The following is a 24341-nucleotide window of genomic DNA, read 5'->3' as shown; positions in this document are numbered from 1 at the left end:
TACTTCTGTAAACTCAGTGAGAGAAAGAACTCTTACTACCACTATCTTTGTATGTGCCCCGTGGCATTTAGGACAGCATCTTACATTCTATAAACGCTTTTTGAATTTTAAAAAATGACTTCAATTTTAAGCAGATCATAAACAACCCCAGCAACTTCTCCTTAGGAGCTGAATTAATTAAGAGCACTGAACACATCTGCTTACCTGCTAGCCTTGAATCCTTTCAATTTCTGTACAAAGAACGATTCAAGAACTTCTGCACACTGGTAAAAAGGGGAGTCACTTGGATTGTAGTAACGACAATTATCAAAAATTTTGGTCATATCTGCTACAAATTCCGTTAGCTTTTCATAATATCTTCTTTGTACTCTTTCTTCCATGGTGGCAAGGTCTTAAAAACACAAAATGTAAAAGGTTTTCAAAGCTTTAAGGCTGCTCCAAGGTGAATACTGCCCTCAGTTCTGACAAACAAGCATAGGACTGATAACACAATTCCAAACTAAATCTCAATAATTATTTTAGAACTTGAGAAAATAATTTTAATGTTCATTCAAAAAATAAAAGTTCAGGAATATCTAAGAAACATTTGAAAAATGAAAGTAGTGGGAGAAAATTTAATCTATAAGACATTTAAAAAATTATAAAGCTGTGATAATGAAAAGTGTGGCACTGTACAAGATGATACAAACATTAACGGAACTGAGTTCAAAACAGGAACAGACCTAACTGTATTCAGCGTAAGAATGTCACGTATGTTGAGGATGTCATTTCAAAGAGAGGAAGGAAGGAAGGAAGGAAGGAAGGAAGGAAGGAAGGAAGAATTCATTAATAAATTGGGTTGGGGCAACGGCCTACCTACAAGTTGAAGAGAAATTCTACCTCACCTTATATGCCAAAGTAATCTTAGGTGAATTAAAATTCAAGGACAAAAATGAATGTAGTTAATCACTGAATTGTGCATATAAAAGCAGTTAAAATGGCAATTTTATGTTATATATATATTTTAACACACACACACGTCTTTGATAGCCCCAGTTTATGTGTAGGGGAAAAATGTGTAAACAAGAACAACTGCAAAAATGCACCCAGCCTGATTAAATTCTAAACAAGACTTGGGCACATCCATTCTATGTAGGTAATGTAAGCTGCATAGAAAGAGTGAATGTTTAACACATGCTGCCAGGATATCACCATATTCTCACTTAAGTTCTAGGCACTTACTGATTGACTGATTGTAATAAAGTATGGGAGTAGTGTTTGGATATTTTGTGATTTCAATTTAATGCATAACCCTTAAAAAAAAGTACCAGGTGAACACAGAGGTACGTATTTATCTATCTGGGGTGGGGAAAGGCACACAACTCTAAAGGCAGAATTCACAATGACTAATAGATTTGAACTAAACATGTTAAAAACTATCATATGACAAAAAAATTACTGTAAAACTTTAAATATCCTTAGTATATATATAACCCTTAAGTAACACTGACAACAGTACGAGTATCTCAAGAGCAAATGGCAAAATACATAAATAGCAAACTCATGCAGAAAGAGTACAAACAGTAAGCACATCACTAGTTACTGAAGACAGGCAAAGCCAAAGAGTCACTTCCTTTGTCCAAATTAGCAGAAATTACAAAGTATAACACTCGCCTATTAACAGAGGCTACCTCTGAAGGAGGATGAGAGTGGTGGTAAATTTCACATTTTCTTCCCTACAGCTCTGTAACATCTGCATTTGCACATCAAACATATTCTTTTGAAATAAATAATTTGCAAAGAAAAACTTTTCTCCTCAAAAGAGTGATAATGCTCAGGGTTTTCAAGCGTGCAGAGAAAAGGGTACAGATATATACACTATCAGTGGAAACTGGTTCAATCTGCTGAAGCGCAATTTGAACATACTCATCAAAAGCTAGAAAGTATATACACCCTTTGACACAGAAATTCTAATTCTAGAAATTTTTCCTAAGAAAATAAGTAAGAACAAAGATGTTCATGGAAGTGTCACTTATAGTAGCAAAAACTGCAGACAACCGGAAAAATCCATTATGGGGGGAAGTGATTTAACAAATTATCTTAACTTCATACAATTAAAACTGATGCAGGTCTATACCACAGCTGATAGGAAGAAGCTACTGACAAGTTTACAAAGTGTGTTATAAAACACGATGGTCCATATACCCTATTTCTGTTTAAGAAAATAAAAGCTGCTCCTCCTGCTGGCTCCTTCATACCCCTAGAAGCAGCTACTATTTTCAAGTTAGTCTATATCTTTCCAGACATTTTCTATGCATCTCTAAACACATGTACGTACCCTTAGGAAACACACAATTGTTTACTGCTTAAACCTAGGGACTGCTCTGTAACTTTCATATTTCTCTCAACGATATATTTGGGAGACCTGTATTATTTTTATGTATGTACCTACATAAAATGCTGTTTATCTTGGTGGTATTAAAAAAAGAAAAGAAAAAGACAGGAAAACATTATAGCTCTTCAAGAAAAGAATTTTGGCTAAATAAGCTAAGGCATATTCAATTTACAGATCAAAGCCATTAAAATCATGTTACTGAAGATTAATGACAAAGGAAAATTACTTCCAGACACAAACATTTATTATATGATCTCAATTTTTTCCTTTATATATATATGATTTCAATTTTTACACACACACACACACACACACACACACACACACACACACAAGAACACACCAAAATGTTATAGCATTCGGAGAGTAAAAGATCAAAAGTGCATTTATCTTCTCTTACTTTATTTCCTAAATTTTCTATAATTACTTTAGAAGCAAAAGACATCTATTTTTTTAAATAAACACCCCAGATACTTTCTCAAAGGAGATTATTCAAATCTGAAGTATGTACAATGATTAATTTCTTCTGTTTTCAACATCAGGAGAATAGAGGTAACAGCTACTTATTTATTTATGGTTTTTCTTCCCAAAGATAAGCCCTCATTTATCTCTTCTTCATGTTTCTCTATCTTTGAAGTTGCCATCAACACAACCCATCCTTTTTTTTTTTTAAACCCTAGTTGAACTTTAATTCCTTTTTTCCCCTTTATTTTTAAATTGAGATATAATTGACATAGAACATCGTATGACTTTTATGTATACAACACAATGATTTTATATATATATATATAGAGAGAGAGAGAGAGAAACGATCGCCACAATACTTTTATTTAAAACATCCATCACCACACATAGTTACAAACCTTTTTTCTGGTGATGAGAACTTTTAAGATCCTCTCTCCTAGCAACTTTCAAATACACAATAAAACCATACCCATTTAAAACATGCTTAGCAGACCATCTGGAATATTTTCATCAGCTAGACAATCTTTTGGCAGTTTTGGAAGCTTTTATCTGTTTTAATTTCTATAATTTCTTTCGCAGATAAACTATCTTTAATATAATCACCTGTAGCTCTTCATCCTAATACAGCAAGTCCCCTACATATGAACAGGTTCTGTTCCGAGAGCGCGTTTCTAAGTCCAATTTGTTTGTAAGTGCAACAAAGTTAGCCTAGGTACCCAACTAACGCAATCGGCTATATAGTACTGTACTGTAATAGGTTTATAATATTTTTCACACAAATAATACATTAAAAAACACAAAAAATAAAGAAAACATTTTAAATCTTACAGTACAGTACCTTGAAAAGTACAGTAGTACCAGCTACATCACCGCTGCTTTTACACTCGCCTCTGGACATCCTGGGCTTGAGATGAAGATACTGCACTACTGTACTCTATACAGCACCGTCAGCAAAGTACACAAAAGCACAGCCACTTGCAGAGGATGCACACATGTGACAATGTACGCCAGACACGTGAACTAACTTACGTGACTGGACATGCAAATGCACATTCGCATCTTGAAAGCTTGTAACTTGAAGGGTCCTATGTAGAGGACTTACTGTACAATCACACGTAGCTGCTATTTATTACCATTTCTATTTTCTGGGCAACGAGGCTATATTCTCTTGGATTTCCAACTTTGCTGTCCTTCAGGAAAAGACGAGGAAGAGGTGACCGGAAAGATGAGAGGCTCAAAAAGATCCCAATCCAGTCGCTGATTTCATTCATTAAACAGCTATAGAATTCTCTGCTTACCCTTTGATTTAGCTACTTCTCTACCGATGGCCATTTATTTCGTTTTCAGTATTTTTGCAATTATAATACTGCTGTGATGAACGTACTTGTGCATATGTACATCCTAAGAGATGAAGCTGCTGGGTCCAAAGACACACACACTCGAACTTCAATACATATTCCCAGTTTATCCTACAAACAACCGTACCAGCTTAGACTCCCACCCAGTCTTGCTCGACATGTCCTCATGATATAGCAATTGTACGGATGATGCGTGAAATACCTGCTGAGACACCTGAAAAAACTCCATGTTCAACTCAAGCACTTACCCATAGGTTCCTTAATAACGCCGTAATAGTCTGGGGCATCGTTAGGATCCACTGGTTCAAGGAAAGGCCAGGCCATCTTATGGGCCTATCATGAAAAGAAAAAAAGGCATCATTATTGTCAGGTGGAAATAATAATTTCATTTAAGTTTCCCATTTGAGTTATTGCATCAATCAACCCTTAAACGCGAAAAGTCAGTTTTAAACTTGAGAAATGAAATTATTTATACTTAGACGATTTCTGCTTTAGTCACAAATTATCTCAGACGAGCAAGCTCTGTGATAATGGTTCTCAACAGAGGTCTGGGACCCGGGCTTGGAGCAGGGATGGTAGAGCGCTAGCTTAGGAGTCAAGGAATTTGTACTCTGGTCCCTTCACGATGACCTGCCAACTGAGCGATGTTGGCACTGCAACTGGATGGGTTCCAAGTGTGGAATGGTTACCTCTGCAAGCTAATGATGTGGCAGAGGTGCGATGTTACATAACGTTCAACCACGTATTGAGACTACTGCTCTCATTTCAGTTCTTTCAATGCTTCTGATTATGATTACAACAGGAGAAAGTGTCAATCCAGCACTCCTATGTCTGGAATACATCTCTATCCTTGTTAATCTTATAAGCCACCCCCATCTCCTTTTTATTTTTAATAAGGGAGGGAAGGCTTTGGCTCAAAGCCTTAGATAAACATTTGCATCTCACTAAAATTTAATTAAATTGGTTTTCAATCGATGGTGGTAAGATAGTTTTCTTTGAAGATAAAATTTAGTCTAAAAAGATGAGTCATTTTAAACACGAGCATTCACTTAAAAGCAGCTGAGCTAGTGTGTGGATCTGGTAAACCTCACGACATTGGCACGTGAAGGACAAGTCTGTGGAGCACTTCAGCTGGGAGTCAGTACATAGTCAGGTGCTCTAATACTGGAAAGGTCAAACCCCAGAAGTGTTTCCAAGGTCATGCTGGTTGACTGCACCTTTAAATGCTGAGCAGAGACGGATCTCTCACCTGTAAAGAACGCAGCACCCTCTTCAAACCCTCATAATCTTTCTCCGTGAGCGGCGTGAGCACTGTCATGGCATCCTCTGTCGACTGGCACTGTGGACAGACATACTCGTCAATGAGCTCTGCCTCACTTTGCAAGATGCCAACGCAGCGCCCATGGTACCAATTCTGACACCGATCACAGCCAATATAAAATCTGCAAGATCCGAAATGGAAATGTGAGTTCAAAACAGATGGGATCACATTACTTATAACTTACTTTAAAAAGTAATAAAACATGCATCTGAAAATATTCTAACCCTGGGATATAAAACAGGTTTAGTATTATAATTGTTTTAATACTTTTGAAGATTGACATTCCAATGCACTAATTTAGTACTTCTGATGTTCAGAACAAGCATCAAAGGTTTAAGAACACTGTCAAAATTGGAGAACCAATATGAAGAAAAATGTAAAACATTTAATTGACTTTAAAGCTCAAAACAAAACAAAGACAAAAATCTTTCAACTAATACCGTATCAAATGGGAAGCTAATACTGGCCACCCAACTGGGAGTTCAAAATCCTAAAAGCTAATAACAGAGTCTCAGAACTTGTACCCAAATTAGTGTTTTTCTAACCTGCAATAAAGCACCATTTTCAAAACACTGATAAAGTCCAAACAAGTCAGGCTATTTTAATCTCATTAATTTCTATGTTACATATTGAAGAATCAAGTCTACCATTAAACCACATTTCCCCCAATGCATCTCAAACATTCACTATGAAACAACATAAATTTTGAAGGGGAGGTAAAGAGGGAAGAAGAGAAAAAAAAACTGGAAAGGAATTTGTAATGTAAGTGTATAATATATGCAGAAAAATATCTTGCTTTTTATTTTAAAATAAATAAGTAACCAGTCAGAGCAATTTGGCTTCCTAAATTATTAAATATGATGCTCTTATCAGAACTCACTGTGACTCATCATAAGGTGTTCTGCAGATACAGTACAATTCCTCACTGTTGCCCTCTTGTGCCCGTTTACAATCATTACAGATGTACACATCCATTTTCTTAGCCTCCTTTTCTGTGATGCCAACACATTCTCCATGATACCAGTTAGTACAAAGATCACAGCCAATATAGAACCTAAAAGTATTCACAATGAAAATGACAATGTGATTGTCATTTTGAGCTGCATGGTACGTAAATCTGTCTTCCCTGTCCTGATTCACGTTCTTACAGGATAACTTTCTGCAATGAATCTGCTAAACATCCTGAATCCAACCATTCTAACCCTGACAAACTACAGCATCTGACGCTGTATCAAGTATGGAAACATAAAGTCGCTCACATCAGTTTCAACAAATACACTGTTTAGTGAAATGCGGGTCTTTAAAAACACACTGGAATTTGAAAAAATAAACAACACACTGATGGTAATGTCTTCCTCTTAATGAATGTGTGTAAAACTGTAACAGGCACAAAAACCAAAGCCAAAGAATCAAGACTTACATCTGTCAAACCTATGCCACAGAAGCCATTTCAAAATCAGGGCTATTTCTTAGATAGGTTTGAAAATGTATCTCACGATTTAAATTTGAAAACAAAGCAAAGCGCAAACACCAAGTAGAAGTTACACTACAAGGAACATGCAGGAGGTCAGCCAGGTGTAGAAGATAAATGGTCAAAATATGATATGAAGAAGAAAACCAAAAAAGGTACATGTAGTAATTCAGTTTCTACCACGTTTTCTAAATACATATTGGAATTTAATCTAATTGTAACAGGTTATGACATGGGCCAGTTTTGCAGTCAACAGAACGTGTGTGACAATGTGGAGAGCGGCCAGGTTACTTAGCTGGTGAGGAACCACTTCAATTCAAAACCAGGGCCACAGGGTGTGGAGAGTGATGTAAGGATAGTTAACTTAAAACTACAAGTGGGTCTACGAGACCGGGCCGTACGAACGTGTAACTGTGGGCAATCGCAGTTCATTCGCCCTCAAGGCTTTTGTAACTGTAAGATCCCAAGTGGTAAGGTGAAAAGTATCTCTACGACAAACCCCAGTGTATCTAAAGTGCGGATGGGGTGCTCTGGAGGAACGCCTTGTCAGAGTCACGGCGAGAATGAGCGTGAATTGCAGGGAACAAGACTGGCCGTGCTGATACCATTGGTTCTACCAAGGTGTTTCTTGGCACCTAGAGGAATGGAAATAGTCCCCAAGCTTCCAACTATCCTGCTTTACAAATGTAAAGGAATAACAGACAATTGTGTGGTTTATCCTGTTGCCACTAACTTTTTTTCTTTTGAATTACAACTCTCGCATGATTTCCACTGCCACAGGTGGAGGCCTTTGGGGTGTTTTTGTATGTTGCCTTCATCAGGCACTGGGCTGTGTGTTCTGGAAGTAAGCCCAGGACTTGAATCTCAGGTTTTAGTCTCTCTCACTAGACTTCCAAACCAGCCTAGTTTGGTACAAGAGATCACAAAATACTCCTTAAAAAACACTAACTCTTCCCAGCTAGAACAGGGAATGAATGAACGCGGTGTACTGAAGCATTAATGACAAACTAAAAAAATACGAAATAGCCACAAAAGAATAAGGCAATCTCAACAGAATGAGCACATGCACATGTGTGCCGCATTTTATGCAACTCAGGTGTTAAAAAAAGTTGTGTGTGAAATGAATTTCTATGATCTATTTTAAATAGGCCAAAAATGTCTTGTTATTTAAGGAAATTCCATAAGCAGATCTTTTTGTAAAGAAAGTAAATCATGTCCTGTTTTGTTCTATAAATCATTTAGTATAATTTGCTTAAAGGCAGGCACACTTGTATTAGACTAAGGGGAAAATCATTTAATAGGGTTCTACTTTTCATATCATGTCTAGTCTCTCATAAAGTAAGACAATGAAAAGTGAAGATGTCTACATTGATCTGTGTTTAGACCAACACACAGCTAAGTCTACCAACAAAAAGTTTTGATTTAGCACTTGCAAACAGATTATAATTTAAATAGCACCACTAAAGCAGCTTCAGTATTACAACTTAAACATCATTAAAGAGATAATTTTATTTTATAAATTAGGCATCCACTTACAGTAGACATTAAGCATTCCTAATTCTAAATGATCATATTTTTTAGCACAATCAAATAAACTTTTTGGTACTGTAAAACTGATACTGTGGTTAATTTTGGCTTTAAAACGTTGGCCTGCGTTTGAATGTTGAAAATGGAAGCTAAATACCTAGATGAGTGATGGTCATGAAACAAAAAGAACTGTAACTGTGTTTATGGGTTCATCTCTCTAAAATCTTGTATTTCTGAATACAAGTCACAACTGTCAAAAAACAGCTTCCAGCTGGCATGCTATCAAATTCTTGGGTGTCGTACTTGAGGAATGAGGGAAAGAATCACTTTTGTATTTTTCTGACTTTTGTCCCCAATAAGAAAGTGAGAACTTTGACAAAAATATTAGCTTACAGTATTCTAATACGAAAGACACAGAAATTACTTAAAATTAAATGTTAAAAAACCAAAACCACTCAAACTCAAAGCCCCTCGCACCATTGGTATCTAGGTCGTCTCTAGGATTGGATGTAATCGTGGGATCGGGAAGATTCCAGAAAGGATGACCTCAACTCTGGGCAGTGACAGTAATACACCTCTTTCTCCAGACAGCATTACTGATTGATCTGGAGTTGATCCAGAGAGAAGAGGAGACAGCAAAGGAGCAACAGAAAGCTTATTTTTGACAGAAAAGAATATGATGGACAAACATGAATCATGAACATGTGAGAAAAAAACTTTCATTCTAGTGTCAAGGTTAAGAATATCAGATGTAAGACTGCAGATGAAATATTATTATCCTTATTTTTAACTATTTTTATTTGCAATGCTACTGATATTCTCATTTTCTTCAAAACTGGAAACTCAGCTAAACTTTTAAGAAAATAAACTAGAGCTCAGAAAGATCTACTCACTTAGATTCATCATAAGGCGTTTTACAGATACAGTAAAGCTTTGTGTCCTTCTTAGTTTCCTTTGAGGTAGTAGAGATCATTTTCTTCTTCTTGGACTTGGAGCTTGAGTCTCTTTCCTCTTCTCGCTTCCTTTTCTGCGAAGCCACAGGCAGTGTGGCCGTGGCCGTGGCCGTGGCCAGGGGGCCTGAGTGCTGAGGGGGAGGCGGAGGCGGAGGCGAAGGCGGAGGGGCTGGCGGTGCGGGAGGAGCCGCAGGGGAGGTGGCAGCTACTGCTGTGGCCTGCATCATGTCTTTTTCCTTCTTAATTTTCAGGTCCCTCTTGAGCTCTTCCTGTTGTCAATTAAAGAAAATACAAGACCATCAATCGACTAATGTAACGTCTTGGCCAGAGGACGTCATATCACCTCCCTTGTCTGAGTAGCTCCACAGTTCACCCTAAGGTGAGGGAGGCTTGCTAACTCCAAACAAGAGGGTTCTTACCATACCTTAAACCCAATTAAAGCAACTAGAAACAGAAAATGAAGATTACACAACCACTAGAAAGCTGCTAGTTAGCTTCAAAGGAGCTCTGACAGAAAGATGAGCAAGTGCGTAAAAAGAACGGCCCCTCCCACATGCCAGGGTCCTGCCCGCGTTATCGCAGTCGTTGCTCAGGACATGATTTCAAGTGTCCTCACCCGCTGGCTGCTTTCCTCCGGCTGATCTCCTTGCGTCTCCTTAGAGTGAGTCTGGACATGATACTCCAGATGTGGCCTGGTCAGCCCAGAGTGGAGTGAGACAGATGTGCCTCATGGCTAGAATTTAAGACTTCAAGGAGAGCTATTTTCTCAATACAAATTTTGCATAAATTAAAATCCTTACTTTTTCCCACGTGAAATATTTTACAGACCTTGGCTACCTAGCGCTACAGCTCATTCTTAGAAATGATGCTTAAGGAATTTTTATTTCCCTAGAGAAAAACCGTTGTGATTGGCATTCATGAACAAGCTTGGTGTAAATAAATCAGAGCTATAACCAAGTTTTTAAACATCCAAAAAATTTGAACAAATAAACTAGAATGGTCCTGGTTTAATGAATCTCTTTCCTCTATCTAGAGTCCAAACAGTCTTAAAAGTGAGAAGATATACACTGTGTGACTATTCTATAGTCCTTCTCTATTTAAAAACAAAGTCTGAACTTTTTCCTAGGGAAGGAAGTAAATCTTGAGTTTCATTTTCCTAAATACTATGATGTGTGTAGAACATAAAGAGATGGATTTTAGGAAAATCAAGACTGTCAAGACAGTGTAGTGGGTACACACTTTGACCCCCCCCCCCAAGAACATTTCCATGACAGTAAAATATTAAAAAGAGAAAACTGAAAAGGCAGTCATGCTTGAATAAGATATAAATGTCTCTGTGGAACAGAAACAGAAAACCATGACCAGGGCTAAAACTGCAGGCCTCCTGGGCTCTAGATTCAGAACTGGGAAGTGGCAGCCCAACCACAGTAATGGTTTCTACAGGGAGACAGGGACTTGATATGCTTCGTGTGAAGTGGGCAACGAGAGCCGGCTCCCCACTCGATGTTAAGGGCTGGCTGTGCTACACGAGGCTTCAAGGGAGGAAACAAAAAAAAAGCTCCTCTCACTTAAAATTCCAAATGCAAAACAATAAAAACACATAGTGTAAAAAAAACAAAAAAAGAGAAAACAAAAACCCAAAACAAAGCAGAAAAATCAGTAACTGAATCTGAGTTTAAGTGAGGTTTTGTAAGTTTTATAGAACAATTTGACAAAGACTTTATAATATGTATGAGATAGTCAAAGAGGTAAATGAAGGTATAAGTTCTATTAAAAATGAATAAGAAATTTTGAAAAGACAAGCATGGAGGAGGGAGGAAAAGGTAAACACATTTTCAGGGCAGTGAAACCATTCTGTATGATACTGTAATGATATGGTTCTATGTTCTGTTATGTAACATGGTTCTATGACATCATGCATCTGTGAAAGGCACAGACCTGTAGAACACAAAGAGTGAAACCTCATGTAAACTATGGACTTTAGTTAGTTTATAATAATGTATCTATACTGGCTTACGAATTGTACAAAATGCATCCTAAAGCAAGATGTTGATAATAGGAGAAACGAGGGTGGGAGGTAGTAGATGAGAACTCTGTGCTTTCTGCATAATTTTTATGTAAATTTTAAACTGCTCTTAAAAATGAAGTCTGTTTTTTAAAGAAGGCAAGCATAAATGATATAAGAACAAGTAGGTATAAAGGACCAATCATATATCTCGAAAATAAAAAATATAATCTTTATAATTAAAAATAATTTTTAAAATATGCTAGTACGTATACATTTGAATATTCTTCCTCAAAGTAAATCATCTTGGCAATAAATTCTACTTGTTAAAATAATGCCAGGTCCTCCTAGGTGGCACCGTGGTTAGGAATCCGCTTGCCAATGCAGGGGACACGGGTTCGAGCCCTGCTCTGAGAAGATCCCACATGCCACGGAGCAACTAAGCCCGTGTGCCACAACTACTGAGCCTGTGCTCCAGAGCCCAAGACCCGCAACTATTGAAGCCCACGTGCCTAGAGCCGGTGCTCTGCAACAAGAGAAGCCACTACAGTGAGGAACCCACGCACCACAACGAAGCGTAGCCCCCGCTCTCAGCAACTAGAGAAAGCCCATGTGCAGCAGCGAAGACCCAATGCAGCCAATAAATAAGTAAAATAAATAAATTAAAAAAAAATAACGCCGAACATTTTCTTTAAGCATAATTTTTCTCCCCCATTAGATAAGCAATACACTGTCAGCAACACCACCATGACTGCACACTAGAGCATCTGCAGCAGGAGTAACATTTTAAAATGGCTACAGAGCACTTCCCTGGTGGCACAGTGGTTAGTTAAGAATCCACCTGCAAATGGAGGGGACATGGGTTCGATCCCTGGTCCGGGAAGATCCCACATGCCACAAAGCAACTAAGCCCGTGTGCCACAACTACTTAGCCTGTGCTCTAGAGCCCACGAGGCACAACTATTGAGCCCTCGAGCCGCAACTACTGAAGCCTGTGTGCCTAGAGCCCGTGCTCCGCAGCAAGAGAAGTCACCACGAGAAGCCCATGCACCACAAAGAGTAGCCTCTGCTCCCCACAATTAGAGAAAGACTGTGTGCAGCAACGAAGACCCAACACAGCCAAAACAAATAAATAAATTTAAAAAAACAAATAAAAAAATAATAAAAAATAAAATGGCTGCATAGTATGGAGAATGCAGAAAAATGTTCAGAATATGTTGTCTCCAATGTGATTCTGATTTTGTTTAAAAGGTGTTCATATGTGAATACATATATTCAAAATAATATATATAAAATATAGCCTAAAATTATTTTAAAATGGTCATCTTTGGGGGGGGGATGATCACAGATTATTGGCTCTTTTATTTCTGTTTACTTTGACAATGGTTGTGCTCTCAATATTTATCTAGTAGTGACTACCCTACTGAACTCTTAAATTGTATAATTTAAAATTTTTCTTCGGCGTTTTGATATAATAATCATATCACACACAATAACAGATTTTACCTTCTTTTTTCTTTCTTTGGCTTAACACATTAGCTAGAATTTCCAGAGATGCTAAGCGATCATGTTGATTCTGGGCATTACTGTCTGGTTTCTGACTTCAGGGGAAAGACCTCGAATGTCTCAGAGTTACATGCAATGTTTGTTAGTAGGATAATCAGTGTTTTCTTCTTATGTCTCACCTTCTTAAAATGTATAAGGCACTTTTAGGGGTGCTTTAGACAGCCCACTTCTCTTTTAAAAAACTTTAAATATGTATGAATAGATGTCTTCTTTCATTTTGTAACAAATTCCCTAAGTAAGCAGAGGATTGGCCATGCCTGCAGGATCAGTTACAAGTCAAGGAAGAAATCTGGTCTTATTTAATGAGCATACTTTTTCTTTCAACACTGTTTCGCAGTTTCTCTGTCTACCTTTCTCGTGCAACTCAGCTCCTGATAACTTCTAGAAAGACTGAGTCACAGACAGTAAGAGCTATTGCCAACAGAGTCCTCAAATGTTTTAATCCAAAGACTAACCTCTCCGAGTGGCTAGTTTAGAGATTACAATACACATTTAGATATAAATATCTCTGTCATGCTTTAAAAGACGTTATGTCCCACTGCTTCTTACCCTAAGGACAAAAATGTAAGTTCTAGGAAAAGAAGCTCAAATTTTAAGCCTAATCAAAATTTCAAGGGGGAAAAAAGAATAAAATTCAATGCTAAACACTGGACACAGGAGGATAGAATACCTTCTTACCTGCACTTCAATTTGCAGATCTTTGTCCAGCAGTGCTCTCTTTTTCAGGATTTCGGCTTTGAGTTGCTCTTTGTGTTTGAAGAGCAGTGCAGAGAGCTTGCTGGCATTCTGCTTGCTACGTTTCTGTTCCACGCTCTCTTCTCGCTTCCGTTTTTTTGCTGCCTGTTTTTCTTCTTTATCTATCTTATCCAGAATATACTTCATCACCTGGTTACAGACAATCATTCTAGAGAGAAATACACAACCTATGTGATGCTGGGCATTTCATTCTGAAAGGCTTAAGATATAATTTTTCTATGTCTTTACAGTTGATACAAACTTTCTGTGACTGCAAAGCTTCAAAGAGTGATTCGAACCAGTTATGAGCATCTATTAGTTCTGAGTGTTCTCATTTAATACACTTGTGTGTGTGTGTGTGTGTGTGTGTGTGTGTGTGTGTGTTAGAGAGACTGATACACAGTGAGACCCTGTGTGATGGGTTATCGGCGTTTCTCCCTACCTTTGATTCTCTTCTCTTTCAGCTGGAGTCATGGTCTTTTTCTGTTTTAAATGTTCTATTACAGCATTATGCTTCATCACCACCTTCAGGACAGAACAAAATCCAAAAATGCATATTTTATAATGACTACAAGCTGGTACACAGGTAACAACAGTAGAAATCTGAGCACGTGTGGGTTTCTCAAAGAAACTGAGAACTTTATATGTAATACAAATAAAATGAGAGCTACTTTGTGGCCCGGATGCTTACCGCGTACTGGGCACTATGCCAAGGGAAGCACCTGACATTACTTTGTTTATTCACCATAACAACACTGAAAGGTAGGGACACTTTTATAAATGAGATACTGAGACAAAGAATTTACTAACTTGTTTGAGATTTAAGAATTAATACAGTTGTAATTTTAACCCCGCTATCATCTTCCAAAAACCATGATTTTAACATGTATGCTCTCCTTCCCAGGCATTCATCTTAAAGATAACCCCACCGCCGCCCCACTGCCACCTTGTACAGAGATTAGGGTAAAGACAGACACTGCAGTAATTCTCGGTTCATACAATACTGAAAGCTGAAGAATGCACTTTAACACAGTACCTACGATGTTAATTTTATAAGAATATCACCACACACCTTCAAAATCCCTTTGCTGCTTAACACACCTCTAACAATGTGATATTACGATCATCCAAGCTGCTAAGAGACTAGACCTTAACTGTTCCAACCACTAAAAGGAAATGAAAGTTATGTGACATGACAGAGGAGTTAATTATTGCTACCATGGCAGTCATATTACAAGATACAAATGTATCAAATCAACAAGTCATATACCTTAAATTTACACAATGCGATGTCAAATATATTTCAATAAAAAGTAAAATAAATAGTGCTTCTACATACATGACCTCATTTAATCATTATAATAACCTTGCGTGGCTGGAAAGAGAGTTTTAATGAGGATACAGCTCAGGGGAGGTCAGTGAGTTTCACGGACTGTAAACGGGAGACCCAGGAACTGGGTTCTCATGACTGGGGAGCACTTGAAACCCACACAAACTCCTGACTAGAGCACAGCGCTGCACGCTGTAGATGCCAAGAACGCTTTCTCCAGGAATGCTACACAGGATGTTATTATACATGTGACTTCATTTCAAGCAGAATAATTCTAACTCATCTCAGTTGCCTTACTTCACCACGAAGCTACTGCACGATGCCACTGTTTGTTTATGCTATGGAGTAAGAGTATTTAAAACTTTTTTATAAAGGTGTGGCTGGAAACAGAAATGAGTTTAATCTGTCTATAAAGTTTGCTTAGTCTACACGCAAACTAAGGAATGACAACTGCAAATAACTTCAAACAAATTGCTATGATGCCTGAAGTGGCTTCAAAACTTAGTTAAACCTTCAAGTCTCTTATCAATGATACTTAAACTTCCTAAGTCCACTCATTCCATCTCAGTTCTTCCAATATACGGGTAGTTTTTCCAGGAAGCACTGACTGTTTATCTCCAACAGAGTTCCAAACCATAGCAGTCATTCAATAGGTTTTGGTCAATCCAGTGCTGCTTCTAACTTGAAGCACCAATGACTTTTGTGTCTCATTTAAGGAAAGCTAACACAACCAAACACTAAGTCTAATGCACAGCACAATAATTCAAGCTACTGAACATGCTGCTTTTACTTAATAACTTTACCTGTTTCTGAATGATTTCACTTTGATTAGAAGCTTGGAGGGTGTGTTCCCGCTTAATTTCTATCTGTTGCTGTTTCTTCTTTTGCTGCTGATCCCTGAGTTGCTGAACCCTTTGCAACTGCTCTTGCACACTGGCTGCCTGCACTGTAACCACATTCTGAATCTGGTGAGTCTGCACAGGGCTGCTTTGCTGAATCTGAACGGGTAACTGGAGTTTGATCTGCTGGGGCACACCACCTTGCTGAGCCTGTATCTGAGCCACAACCTGCGACTGGATCTGGGAGAGAACCTGGACTTGTTGTTGCAGCTGCGGCACAGCAAGGACTTGGGGCTGAGGCTGCTGTACTTGGAGCGGAGGACGGGATGGGGACGAAACAGTAACTTGACTTAACGTTTGTCCTGATGAAAGAGTTTGAGTTGAAGACTGTACCTGGGGTTGTGACTGTGGCTGGCCCTGGGAAGGTGTCTGAAGAGATGTATGTGGTTGAATTGGAATCGGTTGTGAGGTTGTAGTCTGACCCTGGGACTGCTGTCCAGGAGACACTTGGGATGGAGTTGATGGACGTATTCGAGTCTGTGGTGGACTCTGGACGCGAGCAGGAGACTGTCCTTGGACATTACTCTGAGGCTGACACTGTCCTGCAACTTGGGGTTTGGAGGACTGTGCTTGGGTGGGCTGTGCTTCAGGAGGGACATGGGAGGCAACAGTTGTTTGGGTCTGAGCTTCAGGCTGGGTCTGAGCTTCAGGCTGAGCTGGGGATGGGGGCTGGGCTGGGGGCGGGGGCTGAGCTGAAGGCTGAGCGGGCTGAGCAGTCTGAGGCTGGGCTTCTGGAGGACTCACGCTCGACGGCTGAGCTGGAGGCAGGCTTTTGGCTGGCTGCACCTGTGTCGGGGGTGATAATTTACTCTGTCTTTGTTCACTTGTACCTGTGAAAAGGAAAGACCAAATATTCTTACTCTAGAACATAAGACTGTGGTTTAAGAAGAATTTGAAGGGACTTTTTTTTTTAAGCTTTTTATTGGAATATAATTGCTTTACACTCTTGTACAAGTTTGAGGTACACCAAAGTGAATCAGCTGTATTTATACATATATCCCCATATCCCCTCCCTCCCGCGACTCCCTCCCACCCTCCCTGTCCTGGCCCTCTAAGGCATCACTGAAGGGGCTTTTCTAAAGGCCAGAATTCTGGATTTCAGTACACAAGAATGATGCCTTAGAAATGCTCCAACTAGAAACACCTAGGTCAGGACTCTCCCAAACTGGAAAACAGGGGCCCTGTTCACAGCTGCCCTCCGCACTTTTTGCTAAGTCTCCAGAGGGCTGGCTTCCAAAGCAAGGCACAGTCTCTGGAAATCAGCCAGGTCCTCCGGCCCAGGTGATGGCTGACCCACACCCCACCGCGTGGTGCCCGTGAGCGACAGCAGCTTGCAGCAGGAGGCTCACAAAGTGCTCTGGTCCTAAAGTTATGAGCTGGAAACACCCACCTGCCCTGAGAGCACGTCATGCCTCAATCAGTACCTACCGGCCTAGTGAGGAGCAAGTGTGGACACAGCCAGCATGATACTTTACTATCTTGTGCCACCCCCCACCTTCCCCGCTTTCCATATTTTTTAAGGGGGGATGGTGGTGACGGCTAGTCTGTCAGAGCAAGAGATCTGGTCGAGCTCTTATGAGGCTGACCAGTCAGCTGTGATGCTCACTGGCCTGAGGCACATCCTCCCGAAGATAAACACCCGTCCTCTTTCCCTCTCTGTCACCCAGCAACCTGTGACACTAACATGTAGCATTTCTGACAACCCCAAGTTCTACCTGCTGCTGTAGTGGAAACAGTGGTGGTGGTGGTGCTGGTTGTCGTGGCTGTTGTTGCCAATGGGGTGAAGAGGAACCGCTGAACGGTACCATTTGGCATCGCAGCTTGCATCAGCTGCTGTCCTGGACCGGGAAGTATAGTTACCCCTTGAGGTATCAATTGCAATTGTCCAGTAGTTTGACCTTGTCCTTGAATCACTACTGTCAAACCTTGATTGCCACCCTATGGAAAAAACACACAACATGTAAATGATTTTCAAAGCATCAATCTGTAAGTATACCATTTTTATGTTGAAAAGGTCCTTTAAAATAATGAACATATGTATTTGAATGTCTGTGGAATGGTACCACAAAAAATTCAGATAAGCTAAAATAAGAATATTTATTTTAAAAGACTGATGGTGTTCAGTGGAAAAAACATGAACTAAAACAACCCAGAGTTCCAGTCCAGGTTCTCCAAATGGACAGCCAGGTATCTGTATATAAGTAACATCACTTCTCTGGATCTAAATTTCCCAGTCTATAAATAAGGGCCTTGAAGTGAATAACTAAGGTCTCCACAAAATTCTGAGTTTAAATTATCTTATTTATATTCATATTATTTTATAACTTTCAAAGCATCTTTTACACGTACTTTAGACATGCCTCATTTGATTCTCACAATAGACTTGTGACTTTGTGGATTAGAGAGAGAAAATAATATTTCAATCTTCCTACCAATTAGGCAACTCAAGTTAGAAAGTTCAAGTCCCTTTTCCAGAGTGAGAGAGAACAAGTTCAAGATGAGATATAATGAGATCAGGTCTCCTAGTTTCAGTTTTTTCGCTATGTACCAAATGAGCTACGGAGTGTGTTGGAGTGTGCCGCAGTACAGAAAGCTTAGGGTTCTAGACATGGAATGCAAACACCACTTGAGGACGGTCACTAATGTCTGAGTTGTCATCCAAATGGGGACTAGGAACTAAAAACGCCGTACATATTGCCTCTTCTGTCCAGGACTTCTTAATCCTCAACCACCAGGAACACGGTCAAGAATTAGAAAGCAAATGTAAAAACAACCCACCCCAAGTTCCCAACAGCCAAAATTGTTGCTACAAAATTCATATACTAATGCTAAGCTCCATGCACTTTACTCATGAGCCCCTTATTCACTCCTGCTTTTCTAAAATATTTTTGTGCATAGTCAAGACTACATAAAACACCAAGTATCATTTAAAGAATCATTATAAAGTGAGCATCTATAACAGAGGCATTCAGATCATCACTGCCAGTATCCAAGAAGGCCCTCACAGGACCTGCTCTGATCTTAATTCCCTTCCTTTGCCCTAGAGGTAAGCACTACTCTCACTGTTACGATAACTGCAGTTCTTCACAGTGCAACCACTTGGGTATAGATCTCCACAGGACCACAGGTGCACAACTTCAGGAGCACCATTCGTGAAGAATACGAACAGTGCCCCATCCAGGAAGGCAATGCAGCAGCCCCATCACCCTACACATGTAGCTAGTTTTGCCTGTTTCTGAATCTTACGCAAACAGATCATGATGTAAGTCTGTTACCTGCTTCTTTATTTAGCTCAACAATGTGGTTCCATGCAGCTATAGTATGTTCATTTCCATTGCTGTAGGAAGGCAACTTATTTATCTAACTGACTGCAGACTGACACTTGGGTTGCTTCCAGTTTTTGACTCCTATGAACAATGCTGCTGTACATGCTCATGTCCACTACCCTGGTGCTCAGATGAGCAAGAACTCCTCTAGGGAACGTACCTAGAAGGAGAACTACCGTAACCTGGGGCACGTGTGTCTCCAACTTTGCCAGACAGTGTCTAGGAGTTTTCCATGGTGGCTAAACCAATTTATACTGCTGCCAGTTGTGTATGACAGTTCATTCTGCTCCATATCTTTGCTATCTCTTGATTCTGTCTGATATTTTAGTCTATACCAATCTCTTAGGTATATGGTTTTAATATGCATTTCTTTCATGACTAACAAAATTCAGCAGTTTTTTGGATTTGTGGACATTTAGATTTCCTCTTTCCTCACCAAGTTTGTTTGTTCTTTTTCTCTACCGAGCTGTCTGGATCTTTTTCCTTCTTAATCTATAGTAGTAATTCTTCATGTATTCTGGAGAATAGTCCTTAGCTGGTTGTATTTACACCTTCCCTCATGATTTCCACTCTTTTGTAATGTTTGATGAACGGAAGTTTTTATTTCTAATGTTGTTGAATTAGGAATCTTTTCCTTTATGTCTAGTATTTTCTGTCTTTAAGAAAACCTTTCCTATCTTCTAAAATATTATAGTTTTACCTTTCACAGTCAGGACTTTTATCTTCTGGAACTGAGTTTATGAGTGAGATAGTGGTCCAAGTTCATGGTTTCCCGTATATACTCAACTGTCCCAGAACCCTTTACTGAAAAGTCTGTCCTTTCAATTATCTGCGATGCCACCCATCTCATACAACCAGTGTCCACACATACGCACAGGTCCCTTTCTACTGTTCTATATCTAATGGTCTATCTATCCTTGTGTCTGTACCTGACTACATTAATTAGTGAAGCAGTATAATAAGTTTTGATATCAGGCTACCACATAGGGCAAATCTTCCTTTTCTTCAAAAGTGTTGTAGTTATTCTTGATCCTTTGAACTTCCACATAAATTAAAAAAATCAGCTCATCAAGTTTCAAGACATATCTCTCAGGATTTTGATGGGAACTGCATTCCATCTACTGATTACTATTAGAAGAACTGATAATATTAAGTGTTGCAATAAAACAGCTTAATGTACTCAAATTTTATTTTTCCCAAACTGGTTAACTAGTAACATTTTGGTGGTTAAAAGGGTTATCCAGGGACTTCCCTGGTGGTCCCGGGTTAAGAATCTGTCTTCCAATGCAGAGGACACCGGTTCGATCCCTGGTTAGGGAACTAAGATCCCACATACTGCGGGGCAACTAAGCCTGTGTGCTCTGGAGCCCCCGCACCACAGCTAGAGGGAAGCCTGCGCACCACAATGAAAGATCCCACGTGCCACAAACTAAGACCCGATGCAGCCAAATAAATAGCTCACGATCTCAGAAATATGGATAGTTGAGGGTTATTATACTCTGCCTTTAAGAAGTAGTTTTGGGACTTCCTAGGTGGCGCAGTGGGTAAGAATCCGCCTGCCAATGCAGGGGACATGGGTTCGAGCCCTGCCCCAGGAAGATATCACATGCCGTGGAGCAACTAAGCCCATGCACCACAACTATTGAGCCTGAGCTCTAGAGCCCATGAGCCACAACCATTGAGGCCATATGCTGCAACTACTGAAGCCCACGTGCCTAGAGCCCATGCTCTACAACAAAAGAGGCCACCACAATGAGAAGCCCGCACACCACAACGAAGAGCAGCCCCCGCTTGCCGCAACTGGAGAAAGCCCGTGTGCAGCAATGAAGACTCAACACAACCAATAAAATAAATAATTAATTAATTAAAAAAAAAGTAGTAGTTTTGTTTGATTCTAGGAACCAGCCATTTAAAAAAATAAGTACATTTTTAAACTCCCAAAAATAAGTACACGTTTTAAAACTTACAGCTAAGAATAAGTTACTGGGCATATACTCAGAGAAAACCATAATTCAAAAAGACACAGGCCCCCCAATGTTCATGGCAGCACTATTTACAATAGCCAGGACATGGAAGCAATATCCATCAACAGATGAATGGATAAAGAAGATGTGGTACATATATACAATGGCATATCACTCAGCCATAAAAAGGAACGAAATTGGGACATCTGTAGAGACATGGATGGACCTAGAGACTGTCATACAGAGTGAAGTCAGTCAGAAAGAGAAAAACAAATATCGTATATTAACGCATATATGTGAAATCTAGAAAAATGGTACAGATCAACCGGTTTGCAAGGCAGAAATAGAGACACAGATGTAGAGAACAAACATATGGACACCAAGGGGGGAAAGCTGGGGCGAGGTGGGGATGAATTGGGAGACTGGGATTGCCAAATATACATTACTAATAAGAAAAAAAGTACCAAATTGTACACTTTAAATATATGCAGTTCATTGTATGTCAATTATATCTCAAAAAAAGTTCTTAAAAAAAAAAAGTACTTAAGGTCACTTCTAAAGTTAAAATGGAAGTCACATTACTTACGTGGCCTTGTGTTAACTGGGTGAGTTGAGCCATGGTAAGCTTCACCTGTCCTTGCTGGGGGCGAGGGGGCTGTGAGGCTGAAGACTGCAGATTTGTAGTGGGTGTTCCTGAAGTTAACGCTTTCTGCGCAGGTGTTGAGGAAACTGTACTAGGGGCAGAGATCGCAGTGGAAACAGGCTGCCCTCTGATGATCTGCGTCACCACCTGCTGAGGAGTACCTATACAAACAGCAAAGCATTAGAGTGCGTCTATGCCCTGAGCAGTACTTTGAGTTGAAATATTGTTCAGCACTTCAGATGAATGTATTCTTCTCTATTTTCAAAAAGACTTATGGGATGCCGACAGACGGATGCATTCAGTCATATATCCAAGCCCAAAGGACCCGCCTGGTTTGTCAGTGAGCCTGCTCTCACTCAGCTCACTAACAACTACTCTCCTACTCTCTGCAGCAGAGTCAAACAAAACAAAACAATACAATTAATGCTCTTCCTATGAATCTAAAGCCAAAACGACATCAGGGAAGATGAACGAGCATATGTAAAATGTGCCACTAGGCTGCCTTTCCTTAGGAATATAAATGAAAAGATAATAATCTAATACATAATTAATTCATGTGATTTTTAAACAAAACGTATAGAATCTGGAATATTCTGGGCCAATTATATTTATAAATGAGCTTTTCTTACAGCCATCTGCAAAATAGTCTGGGAGAACCAAGAGGGCAAGAACCCCTGTATCCTCAATACTAGAGCAAGGTGCTCAACAAATGCTTCCATGGTTACTGTTCAATAAACATCTACAGAGTGAAGTTTAACTGAAATGGCTCTACAGTCTTCTAAAAACTTCTGTTTCTCATTTAACCTGATGAAACTGGAAGAAAAAGCAGGTGGTAATTATCTGGTAGCTGATTTTACAAAGTTTGAATTCATTATTAATTAGTAAATAATATTACATTTCTGAAGTTTCATACTTACTTCCTGTTTTTCCTTGTGTCTACAGATATATTTCTGTGTATATTTCTTTTAATGACCGGTGCTTAATATTATTGCATTATGTATAAAATTAAACCTATTTTGACATTAGAACACTTTCCCCTTTTCTCTTTTCTTAAAACCATGGTGAAATTCTTATAAATTTTTATGTGCTTCTAATTATTTCCTCAGAATAAAGTCCTCCCCAAATTACTGGGTTCACAGTAGGAACATAACACTAAACTGAATTTAGAAAGGTTATACCCATTCATACCCCCACCACCACTGCGTGCCCATTTCATTGAACCCCTGCCAACCCTATCACTAAAGCAACATATTCCAGCAATCAGAAATAGTATGATAGCATCACAGTGTCTGCATTTCTTCAGTTGGTCTAGTTTCCTTTGGTATTATGCTCCTAAATTCTGGTGGCTTGTAAATATGCTTTAAAAACTGACACTACAAGTTTCTCATCATTACTCTTTCTTCTAAATAAACTTTTGTTTGGTTATTGTTATCCATCTGTTCTTCAAGATGAATCGAAAAACAGTATAGTATATATAGACAAGTGACCCCAGCACTATGTCCTTGTACTGCAGTTTGAGGCACAGTTCATGAAAAGTTACTTCCGCTTATCACCTTGTATTGATATTGTGTCATCATAAACACAGATGGATAAAAGGGTCGGTACTGACGGAGTATATGATGGTCATTCAGATGATCCCCAATATGCACATGTTTATTTTTAGATTATCATCAAAATACAAATTCAAAAATTAAAACACGTATTACATCCTGGGAGCATTCGACTTTGGGCAAGGCTGGCGTGGTGGTAGGAACCGGGATAAGTTGACCTGCACACACTCAGGCACACACCACACATGTCCACCCACCCTCTACCTCTCTGTCATCACTGAGCCCCACCAGCCCCGCAGCCACCTTGCTTTTCATACGACACACCAGACATACTCATATGTGAACCTATATATTCACATATGCAAGTCTAAGTATATTATCATTTTTCTTCTATAAACTTTTCTTCTTCTTTACATTAGTTTTATCTTTCCTTTTAGTTAGCTGCCTACCTAACAGCTATTTTTAAACACAGATACTGAATTTTATCAATTGTCTCTATAGCATTAACTGAAATAATGAACCACTTTCTTCTCCAGGGTAAATTTTGCTTAGGCATTAGGAGACTTCCTTTAAAAAACGATGCTACGTTTTGTTTTAGAATTATGCTAAATCTGTAAAATGAATGGGAAAGAATTTATTTACTCCCTTTTCCTTATGTCCTGAAACTATTTTTTATAAGAAGGAAATTGTTTCCTAACCATTTCAAAGACTTTTATGCATAAAACCATGAGGTCTGGAATTCTTTTTGTAGGTAATACTATGGCAACTTGCCAAATTTCTTTCCTTAATGTGAGTCATTAAGACTTGAAATTTATAAGCATAGTATATAATTATGCCTTGTTATTCAAACATAT

The 24341-nt window shown here is 39.1% G+C and overlaps 1 protein-coding gene across 11 annotated transcripts in view; it reads right to left on the bottom strand.

Moving 5' to 3' along the window:
- Positions 1 to 24341, bottom strand: part of BPTF (bromodomain PHD finger transcription factor) — a 136673-nt gene that overhangs the window by 8154 nt on the left and 104178 nt on the right. For 6 of the 11 annotated variants that reach the window (XM_057713988.1, XM_057713989.1, XM_057713994.1 and 3 more), the window contains 10 exons: positions 21881 to 22098; positions 17720 to 17942; positions 15909 to 16834; positions 14218 to 14300; positions 13719 to 13944; positions 9410 to 9738; positions 6399 to 6572; positions 5447 to 5639; positions 4446 to 4530; positions 205 to 391 (listed from right to left, as the gene is read on the bottom strand). In XM_057713988.1, the coding sequence (XP_057569971.1) occupies positions 205 to 391; positions 4446 to 4530; positions 5447 to 5639; positions 6399 to 6572; positions 9410 to 9738; positions 13719 to 13944; positions 14218 to 14300; positions 15909 to 16834; positions 17720 to 17942; positions 21881 to 22098 (2644 nt within the window). The remainder of the gene's footprint in view (positions 1 to 204; positions 392 to 4445; positions 4531 to 5446; positions 5640 to 6398; positions 6573 to 9409; positions 9739 to 13718; positions 13945 to 14217; positions 14301 to 15908; positions 16835 to 17719; positions 17943 to 21880; positions 22099 to 24341) is intronic. The other 5 variants (XM_057713991.1, XM_057713995.1, XM_057713998.1 and 2 more) reach the window with 3 other exon arrangements.

This window comes from Hippopotamus amphibius, chromosome 17, assembly GCF_030028045.1.
Source record: "Hippopotamus amphibius kiboko isolate mHipAmp2 chromosome 17, mHipAmp2.hap2, whole genome shotgun sequence".
Classification (NCBI taxonomy): Eukaryota; Metazoa; Chordata; class Mammalia; order Artiodactyla; family Hippopotamidae; genus Hippopotamus; species Hippopotamus amphibius.
The sequence above is the reverse complement of the archived record's forward strand: the minus strand, read 5'-3'. Positions and strand labels throughout refer to the sequence as shown.